Source organism: Protobothrops mucrosquamatus, unplaced genomic scaffold (assembly GCF_001527695.2).
Source record: "Protobothrops mucrosquamatus isolate PMUCROS unplaced genomic scaffold, P.Mucros_1.0 scaffold7516, whole genome shotgun sequence".
NCBI classification, from domain to species: domain Eukaryota; kingdom Metazoa; phylum Chordata; class Lepidosauria; order Squamata; family Viperidae; genus Protobothrops; species Protobothrops mucrosquamatus.
The window spans coordinates 21,674-32,623 of NW_015393316.1; the positions used below are offsets into that span (position 1 = coordinate 21,674).

A 10,950-nucleotide genomic window follows, 5' to 3' on the forward strand; every position below is an offset into this window, starting at 1 on the left:
AGGCAAGGAGAGAGGAGAGGAGAGGAAAGATGAGATGATGGATGGATGGATGGAAGGAAGGAAGGAGAGAGGATGGGAAGGAAGGAAGAGAGGGAGAGAGGGGGGAAGAGGGAAAGGGGTGAGGAGAAGAGAGGAAAGATGAGATGGATGGATAGATGGATAGAAGGAGAGGGAAGGAAGGAAGGAAGGAAGGAAGGAAGAAAAAAAGTCAAATAAAGTATGTGCATATATAAAGGCTGAAATAAAAAAAAAAGATATAACTGAAGCACTTTAATTAAGAGTAGGACCTCTACGCACAGAAAGTGGCATCAAGAAGCATCTCAAAGCCCTTTGACTGAAATGTGCTTCTTCTATGAGCCTCTCACGGATCTGCTGATCGTGTACCGTATACTGATAGGGTCAGAATAAAGATAGGTAGAGAGAATACAGGAATGCATGGAGCACGTATTGCTGCTTACAGCGTTAATGCTTGGCAGAAGTCACTTTTTAATGAGGGTAAAACTGCCCGTTTCCCAGCCCTTGAGAGGCCTCAGCTTTGGAAAGCTTGGGGAGACACCAGTGTGGAGAAACTGGAGAGTGGGGAGCTGAAGAAGCTTCTCAGATGATTAGAGAAACATCTTCAAAAAAACCCACAAGAGAGTCCAGTTGCCTCGTGAAAAAAGCACCTCGGAGACAACCATGATCGATCGGGATGACTGAGAATCTCCGTGCCGCGTTCTCGTTCTCAGTACCACGAGGACATTCGTTGTGTTAAGATGGTGACACAAAAACCATCAGGAGCTCCTATGCAATGGTGACAAACCATACAACCATCTCCACCACCAACTTCTAATCCACTTCACTTACATGCGCAAACTTTAGTAACACTGAAAAACCACTACAATCCAAATGTTAACCCTGGACCAAAGGGAATGTCGGTTGACGAACTCTCTTTCTTGGTTTGTATTCAGAGATGTTCGCTACCGAGGATAACAAAAATGTTTGCGGGTCTTTTTTAAGAAGAGAAGGACCCTCAAACCCACACCTGAATGTCATCTCGTGGACTGGAACATCTGATTCAACTTATTCCCTTCAACGGGCTGATTCTCACGTCTTTTTCCTGACAAAAATAGGGACGGTGGTCCCCAAAGCCGTGACGCCGTATATTGCGTTGCGCCATGTTTGTTTAATCGGAGCTTTTAATCTATTAACAGAACGTAGATGAAGTTCAAATGGAGGTTGTGGGTCACAATAAAACTCTAGGTATTTTCTCTCACCCTTCGAGTACGGTGTTTGAAGCAAACTCTTCAGCACGTGAAACGGGAGGATTTCAAGGATTTTAAACAAAGCAAAGCAAAACAAAACACAACATTCTCCATAAAACCAAAGCAAGGCAAGTTCATGCCCTAAATAAGATTTAAGCTGACATCTAAGAAACTGACCTCAAGGGCTAACTAACAGCTCCCCTTTTAACTGAACAAGCCCTGTCTGGTTGGAAATACCCCTGTGATAAAATCTGGTATTCTCGAAGGAACTTTTATAAAAACAGTCTTGGTGGAAGGCAAGGGGAATGAACCTGCTTAAGAATACATGCTGTTTTGGAGGGGATAAAGGCACAATTGCAATATATTGTATACTGGTAGTTGTTATATGAGAAGAAATGTAGGTAATAAAAATGGTCCCCAGGGGTGTGAGTGCACTGTAGTATTTGTATTTTTTATACTGTTTTTTATTTAGATTTATACGTGTTGTGTTTGTATTATTTGTATTTGAATAAAATAAAATAAAAATAAAAAAAGAAGAAGAAAAGCAAGAGACGAGGTCCAAAAAGGGGACAATGAAACGTCGTATTTCAGAATCCTCGCTTCCCTCTTTTCATTTCCTTTCCACGGCTAACAATTCATCCTGGACACGTCTCTTTTAGGGTGAGGAATAAAATTTGGCATCGGCTTCCGTCCAATTTTGCGGTGTTTCCAGAAAAGCCACCGGGAGCCCTCAACTCACAACAATTTGTTTGGTGACCGTTCGAAGTTACAACGGCACTGAGAAAACTAACTCAGGACCGTTTTTCACAATTACGACCGTTGCAGCATTCCCGTGGTCACGTGATCAAAATTCAGATGCTTGGCAACTGGCTCATATTTATGATGGTCGTGGTGTCCTGGGGTCACGTGATCCCCTTTTGCGACCTTCCGACAAACAAAGTCAATTGAGGAAGCCAGATTCATTTAACAACTGTGTCACTAATTTAACAACTGCAGTGATTCACTTAACAACTGTGGCAAGAAAGGTCGTAACATGGGGCAAAACTCCCTTAACCAGTGTCTCGCTTAGAAATTTTGGGCTGAATTATAGTTGTACATTGAGGATGACCAGCGTTTCGGAGGAAGGTTACGCCAGTATGGAAAAGAACAAGAAAAAATTAATAATAATTAGTGAAGAAAGGATGCAGTTGCGTTAGTTTTGCATTCTACATGCGTCAGGTATCATAAAAAGTAGGCAGAGGGCCGTGAAATGGATATCAGTGTAAACAAACACACCATCCTGTTGAACGCAATTTCACAGTTTGCTAGTTTATTAAAAAAGGGCAAGGAGTAATCCATCTTGGTTGCTCTTCTCTGCTTTGTTTCTAGGGCCTCAACACCCTTTTTTTTTTTTTTACACTGTGAGACTAAATAACAGATGCTAATGGGTAGGAGAAGAGGAGACAGAGATCGGTGGTGGAGTCAAGAGAGGAATCATCTTAGAGTCCTTACATACTCATAAAGGGTGTAAATCCAACACTCTCTTGGTTTCCATTAATTCTTATCTAGGACCAATTTAGTGCTGTTAGTTGATCACAGAAGATGGATGCCTGCTCCCTAACCCAATTAATGGTTAATAAGGATAACAAACTCAACGATTAATAAAGGTGACTTAGGAGTTGCATTCATAAAGCACCTTCTCACAGAAAGAAGACGCCGTTACATCATCTCAACATTTCAGATCGGGAGTCCATGCTATGGTTAATGACAAAGAATGGATCCGAAGAATCTTCTCCTTGGCCTAAGGTGGACATACCTGCAAACATTTTCTCCCCCTGCCTCTCCCTTCCCCGGCCAGAAACATAATCTTACTTTTGGTGGTCTGGAGTTTCTGTGGTCATGGAATGGTACCTCAGAAGTTTTCTTTGCGAAACAGATGGAGATGCTTCCGCAGATTCAGACGGCTCCTGCATCTCCAAGGGAACGTGGGTGAGGGTGTTAGCGCGCCTTCTGAAGCCCTGGTAGGCCGATTGGGCAGGATGTTCTTCAGATGGTCCTTCCGACATGGTGGAGAGAAGGTCAAGATTGTCCATGGATCCATTTGGATTTAGAGGGCTCTCCAGGGGGGAATGATTTTCGTGGTCACCGACAGACGTATCCTGTCGAGTGGAACAAAACTGGGCATGACCGATTTGGCAGAACCCCAATCCAAGTTCCATTTTTTTTCCATCTCAAACACAAAATCCAGAAGTGGTTTCCAAGTGGAAACCAAGTTAGACTAAAGAAGTTCCGCCACTTTGACCAACCAATTATCCATTTTTTACCCTACACTTTCTCCTCTTCCCTTTTTCCTTTTCATTTCCCTTTGTATTTTGATATTCTGATAAACTAATAAAAAATTGATGGATCAACACCATGTTCTGACAGGACATTTAAAATTATTGTGTTTTTCAACGCTAGAATATCTGGTGGCTTTGAATGACCAAATATCGAATGGAGACAGAACAATTAACCAATGGAACAGCTTGCCTCCAGAAGTTGTGGGTGCTCCATCACCGGAAGTGTCTATGGAGACATTCTCAGTCATCCAGGTCATGATTGTCCCAAAGGTGCTTTTTTTTCAAAAGGCAACTGGACTTCCTTTGTTTTCCTTGAAGATGTTCCGCTTCTCCATCCAAGAAGCTTCTTCAGTTTTGTTCAGAACTCAAGAAGCTTCTTGGATGAGAAGCGAAACATCGTCAAGGAAAGACAAAGTCCAGTTGGCTTTTGAAATAAAAAGCAACTTTGGCACCTCCATCACTGGAGGTTTTTAAGAAGAGATTGGACAGCCATTTGTCTAAAATGGCATAGGGCAGGGGTAGGCAACCTTGGCTCTTTTATGACTTCAACTCCCAGAATTCCTGAGCCAGCCACGCTGAGAGGAAAGGGAGAGGTTTCCAAGCTGAGCCATGCTGGCTCAGGAATTCTGGGAGTTGAAGTCCACGACTCATAAAGGAGCCAAGGTTGCCTATCCCTGGCATAGGGTCTCCTGCTTGAGCAAGGGGCTGGACTAGGAGACCTCCAAAGTCCCTTCCAACTCTGTTATTCTGATAACCGGGCAGAAAGGTTTCCATAGACTGTAAAAGAGGGAAGAATCAAGTTCCCATCCTCCACGGTGCTTCCTGGGGTCTTTCATAATAGTTCTGTTATAGCGGATACAGGCAATCTATGACCAATGACCCCAACTTTTCTGCTAAGTGAAACTGTCAACGCTGCTAACTTCGATGTTTTTGCATTGACAACAGATGGAGATGCAGCCATTTTCTTCTTTTTGCTTTTAGAGTTAGATGATGCTGGGGAGGGGTGGGAATGTGAACGAGAGTCCAGCTAGACATAACAACACTGAACCTAGTGTGAGAACCAAGGTTGTTGAAAAACGAAATGATAAGAATTGGCGGGCTGGACAGCTGGAGAGGAAGCCCGTGTTTCAAGCTAATTGGGGAATGTGATTTATGACTGTTAATTAGAGGAGGGAATTGTGCTTTGATACTATGTGCTCAGGGGAGGGGAATTCAGATTTTGGCTTCGATTATGTACGTGCCAATGCTATGCTACTCAAATAAAGATTCTTTAAGGTAAACTACGCCTCGAAGTTCTTTTGAAGAGTTTCATCTGTCGGAACCATGGCAGAAACGTTTGTTAAGTTAGTAGCACCTTTAGGATCAAACGATTTCAATCTTTAAAAAATAAAATGTAATAATTACCCTAGGAATCTATTGGAGGCTAAACCAAGGGAACGTTTTATGACAGAAAATTGTAAAGCAAGCAAGCCGTTCCATTCCTTGCGTTGGTTTTACACTGAACGATTCACTTACTTTACTGATGTTACTCAGCGTGCTGGATATGGAGCTATCCAAATCAATACTTCCGGAAGTTTCCTGTAGGCTCTTACTTTTATTTCCCTGCCAAGAAAACCCTCATATTATATATATATTTAAAATATAAAGATATACAGCACGTATATAAAGAAACATGAAAATTCATATAAAAGACATTCCTCGTAAGGAATAAATTGTTAAATTTAAAGATTCTAGCGCAGAGGTAGGCAAACTTGGCTCTTTTATGACTCGTGGACTTCAACTCCCAGAATTCCTGAGCCAGCCATGCTGAGGGGAAAGGGAGAGGTTTCCAAGCTGAGCCATGGTGGCTCAGGAATTCTGGGAGTTGAAGTCCACCAGTCATAAAGCGGCCTAGGCCTAGGCCAGAGGTAGGCAACCTTGGCTCTTTTATGACTCGTGGACTTCCACTTCCAGAATTCCTGAGCCAGCCATGCTGAGGGGAAAGGGAGAGGTTTCCAAGCTGAGCCATGCTGGCTCAGGAATTCTGGGAGTTGAAGTTCACGAGTCATAAAAGAGCCAAGGTTGCCTACCCCTGTTCTAGCGGCACTGAGATTATTATTAAATTAAATTTTGGGGGTGAGCTAAGAATAGGCTTACTATTACAGGTAGTCCTTGACTTATGACCAAAATTTGAGCCCAAAATTTCCATTGTTAAGCAAGACAGTTGTTAAACAGGTTTTGCCCCATTCTACGACCTTTCTTGCCACTGTTGTTAAGGGAATCACTGCGGTTGTTAAGATAGTAACACGGTTGTTAAGCGAACCCGGCTTCCCCATTGACTTTGCTTGTCAGAAGGTTGCAAAAGGGGATCACGTGACCCCGGGACACTGCAAACCGTCGTAAGTACGAGTCAGTGGCCAAGTGGCTGAATTTTGATCACGTGACCACAGGATGCTGCAATGGTCATAAGTGTGAAAAACGGTCCTAAGTCATTTTTTTCAGTGCCTTTGTAACTTTGCCAGTCCCTAAACCAGGGGTAGGCAACCTTGGCTCTTTTATGACTGGTGGACTTCAACTCCCAGAATTCCTGAGCCAGCCACGCTGAGGGGACAGGGAGATGTTTCCAAGCTGAACCATGCTGGCTCAGGAATTCTGGGAGTTGAAGTCCACCAGTCATAAAAGAACCACGGTTGCCTACCCCTGCCCTAAACAAATGGTTGTAAATCAAAGATTTCCTCGGACTTGCATTTATTTTCCTCTCCGACACTTGAAGAGTAAGCCTGAAATATTGAAAAAGAGCAAATAATTTTCTGGCATCCCCTTAAAAAAAGTGGGATACTTGTAATACGTCGTTCGTGATTTCCACCGTTTCAAACACGTACACAGTTGTTTATTCGATGATAGCAAAAATGCATTTTTTTTCATTACTCTTGATTTCAACCACCCAAATAGCCACGTTGGATGCAAGCGATCCAAAGAGACTTACCCGAGATAAAATATTTTCTAAGGATTCTGTAAGGGACCTTTTGGCTTTGCTCCTGAGCACGTCAAGCTTGAAGCGAGTTGTGTTGTTCGGCATTTCGTTTCCCAGGGCTTCTACAGAAGATTGCGTGGCCTAGGGGGGGGGTTAAGATCACAAATGTATTTGAAAAGAAAATAACGATAAATCAACAGGGACTCCTTCCCCCCAAAACCAAATTTATTTGTGTTTTGATTACATTTTCCCACCCTTTTCTCCCAGTGGATATTTCCGTAGTTAGGGGGAAAAAAAGAAATAAAAGAGCTGATGAAAAATGAAAAAGACTTCACAAAATCCTCCAGATACGTTAACTAGTCCTTATTTGGTCATTTTCTTGTCAACCGTTTAGCCTAGTTATACAATCAGCAGCAGTTGACAGTTAGAACAATTAACCAGTGGAACAACCTGCCTCCAGAAGCGGTGAATGCACCAACACTGGAAGTTTTTAAGAAGAAACTAGACAGCCATTTGTCCAAAATGGTATAGGGTTTCCTGCCTGAGCAGGGGGTTGGACTACATGACCTCCAAGGTCCCTTCCAACTTTATCATTATTATTATTATAGTATACAAAATAAAGAATAGAAATCATTTGGGGAGAAATTATAAATATTAAACGTTAAATTTAATATCTGAATGGGAAACTAAACACTGGGAAAAATTAACCAGGACACTGATTGTCTAAAAAGATTGAATGTTAAAATAACTAGGATATGTATAAACTAAAAATGATTGATCAATGTAAGAAAGTTATTTTTATTTAATCGATATAATAAGAATTGTATGAATTTAAATATGAGACAGTAAAAACCAAGGGGAAAAGAAATATTTAATGTAATAGTTTGTGATCTGTACTAAAGATATTTGTATGTTATTGAATTATTGACCAACTCAGCCGCCACGTTGCTTTTCAAACATTTAAATGTGTCACTAGAAAATCAATAAAATTTTCTTAAAAAAAAAAGGGGGGGGGCATCTTAAGAAAACTTAGCCAATCGGAGATCAAATGCCAAACCATTTTAATTCAGAACTGGCATTACACATCTAATTCAAAATGTAAGGTGCTATTTAGTTTTCAGTAAAAAAAATTTAACCCAAAATGATAGCTTAAAAAAAAAAAAGCAGTTTGATAGCAGGCAAACATAGATCTTTATTAAAAACAAACAAAATTTCAAATATGAGCAAACACCACTTCAATTTTGCTGGTGAGATGAGTAAACAAAAGGAAGTCGCCATTTTGGGTTTAATTTATTTTTTTCTATGACTCAGAGACACAGTGTATTGTATTTGCTTCCTCTTAACCCTGCATTTCTCAAAGCTGGTTTAAAAATCTGGGTGATTCTCACCTGATTTGAGCCACCCTCATAAACGTCTCCCAGCTCTATATCCAACTTTTTGTATTTGCAAGATCATGGGGGCGCTGCAATTTTCAAATTTCTATTTCCTCAAAAGTTGTAGCTCTCCCCCATTTTTTAAAATAAAAAAATAAAAAATGGAGTCCTACGCGATTGCTGTTAGAAAACATTTTCCCTATCTTGTCTTTCGAAAGAAATGTCAGAAAAAGAAAACGGCAGACCTGTTTAACGTCCCCCAGGTGAACGTGATCCTTCTGTTTTTCTTCATACATGCTTCTCAGGATAGACACGATTAGTTCATTCTCCTTCTGTTCATTTCTTGGCCTTATTTTCTGCACGAAAAAGGATTTTTGCATCACAAAATGGCTGCAAATACAGGCAGTCTTCAATTTACAACGGTTCACTTAGTGACCGTTCACAGTTACGACGGCACTGAAAAAACTGGCTTAGGACCATTTTTTCACACTGACGACCGTGGCAGCGTTCCCCACGGTCACGTGATCAAAATTCAGACGCTTGGCAACTGACTCGTATTTACGACGGTCGCAGTGTCCCGGGGATCAAGCAAAGTCCATGGGGGGGGGGAGCCAAATTCACTTAATAATTGTGTCACTAACTTAACAATGATGTGTGATTCACTTAACAACTGTGGCTTACAGGTCATAAAATGGGGCAAGCCTCACTTAACAAATGGTTCACTTAGGAACAGAGAATTTGGGCTCAGTTGTGACCGTAAGTTGAGAACTACCTATAACATAACTGACTTGGCCGTGTCAATTTCACAATACATTGCTGGAGTTATGAAACAATTTATTTTAATTAGCTTTCTATCCTGTCATTCAGAGAAGGGAATAATCCTTGCTTTTAAAGGCCATGTTTATTTGGCTGACTTGAAAAAACTTATAACCTTCCTGTTATTTCTAGTTTTTTTTCAACCGCATCTCTGGGCAATCAATTCTACAAAAATTTAGAATAGAATAGAATAGAATAGAATAGAATAGAATAGAATAGAATAGAATAGAATAGAATAAATGAAGAATAGAATAGAATAGATGAAGAATAGAACAGAATAGAAGTAGAGTAAAATAAATGAAGAATAGAATAGAATAGAAGGAATGAAGAATAGAACAGAATAGAATAGAATAGAATAGAATAGAATAGATGAAGAATAGAATAGAATAGAACAGACTAGAAGTAGGGAAGAATAGAATAGAATAGAATAAATGAAGAATAGAATAGAATAGAATAGAATAGAAGTAGGGAAGAATAGAATAGAATAGAATAGAATAGAATAGAATAGAATAGAAGTAGGGAAGAATAGAATAGAATAGAATAGAATAGAATAGAATAGAATAAATGAAGAATAGAATAGAATAGAAGTAGAGTAGAATAAATGAAGAATAGAATAGAATAGAATAGAATAGAATAGAATAGAATAGAAGGGACCTTGGAGGTCTTCTAGTCCAGCCCCCCAATCCAATATAAAGCAAAAAGTTTTTTGGACCATTTTTTCCCCTTTCAAATACCTAAATCTATTTCGAAGTAAACAAACAAACGTACGGGCAAGTCTCAGATGACGTAGTAAGAAAAGCACGGCTGACCTTGATGAATTCTATCATCAGCCAATGGTGTCTAATGCTGGGCAAGCAATTTCCACAAATTTAATGCAGCTCCTGCTTAGAGGCACAAACTAAGGGCACAACTTAGAAAATGTATTTTTCCTCCACAGGGAAGGAAAAAAAAAAAACCAACACACTGGCAAATTACCTGAACTTCCTCAAAGATGGAGGCTTGCTCCTGGTTATTCAGTGCTGTTAAATGTTTTTGCAGTTCCAACTTAATTTTAGAAGGATGCGTCCCTAACAAATAAAACAGGTCAACATTATTACATTGCTCAAGTCACCATTTTTACACCCTAAAAAAACAACCTTTTTTTTTTGCTCCCGATTTTATATATCTATCTATCTATTGACTAACTCCCAAAGGCATCAAAGAAAACACATAGAACCTTTTAGAGACCGAGTGCCCAAACTGCAACCCAAAACCCACTTATGCATCGTCGGGTGCCGGGTGGGTGTGGCCCATTGGGTGGGTGTGGCCCACTGGGTGGGCGTGGCTGCGGTGGTAACAGCAGACTGGGTGGGACTAAAAAGTTCAATCAATCAATTCCAACTTTGCAAGATCTTTTTTTTTCTCGTGAGAAGTTGAAATTGACTGATTGATTGAACCTTTTTTTGTACACGCTTAAAAGGTTTGATAAAACCCAGCTGAAGGTCTAGGACTGGGGCGATGGCACGCATGCCCACAGAGAGGGCTCTGAGTGCCGCCTCTGGCACCCGTGCCATAGGTTCGCCACCACTGACATAGATCAATCCAGATAATTATTACCTTCTATCTTTTCACAAAGCTTATGAAGAATTTGCATCGGACACCCGTCGCAGAATTGAAGCTGTGCTTTGAAATTTTGCTGGATGGCCGCCACGCTGAAAGCTTGCTTCAGGGTCATCATGATATCATCCACCTAAATGAGAGTGGGGGGGGGGGGAAGAAAAAAAAATCAAAGTTGTGGACTTTCCAAAGTTGTGGTTCTACTCCTGCGATGACAAGAACCAAGTTTGAGAGAGAGAGAGAGAGAGAGCGCAAGGCCATCACCATTATTTAAGCACGTATTGTCCTTTTTTGCACTTTAAGCAATTTATAAACCGGAAGACTGCGACAATAAAGTACAGTCAATAAAAATAAATTCAATCACATCAACAGCCCCCAAACTGTAAAAGAGCAGCATTCGTAGGTTACAACACCGGGACCACAAATTTGTTCTAGGTGGGGAGAAAAGGAAGAAGAAGAAAGCCTTGTAGAAAAATTGGCATTACCACATTGGATTTAAATTGGACTTTATAGAGTTCCTAATCTGATCGACGACTTCTTAAAAAGTTCTCCTTTAATTGTAGCATCCAAACCCAAGGAGGTGAAGTTTCAGGTACAGGGCTGATTCTGCTTTGAAGAAGCTATCTTTAACTCTTTAAAATGAAATTGAT

General features: G+C 40.5%; 1 protein-coding gene across 1 annotated transcript in view; it reads right to left on the reverse strand.

Annotated features, from left to right (window-relative positions):
* LOC107300580 (TBC1 domain family member 1-like) overlaps positions 1–10,408 on the reverse strand; it is a 29,728-nt gene extending 19,320 nt beyond the window's left edge. The window contains 6 exon segments of the mRNA XM_015829894.2: positions 3,040–3,382; positions 5,078–5,164; positions 6,528–6,656; positions 8,134–8,244; positions 9,680–9,771; positions 10,301–10,408. Coding sequence (XP_015685380.2) covers positions 3,040–3,382; positions 5,078–5,164; positions 6,528–6,656; positions 8,134–8,244; positions 9,680–9,771; positions 10,301–10,337 — 799 coding nt within the window. The 5' untranslated portion in view covers positions 10,338–10,408.
* Positions 10,409–10,950: the final 542 nt, after the last annotated feature.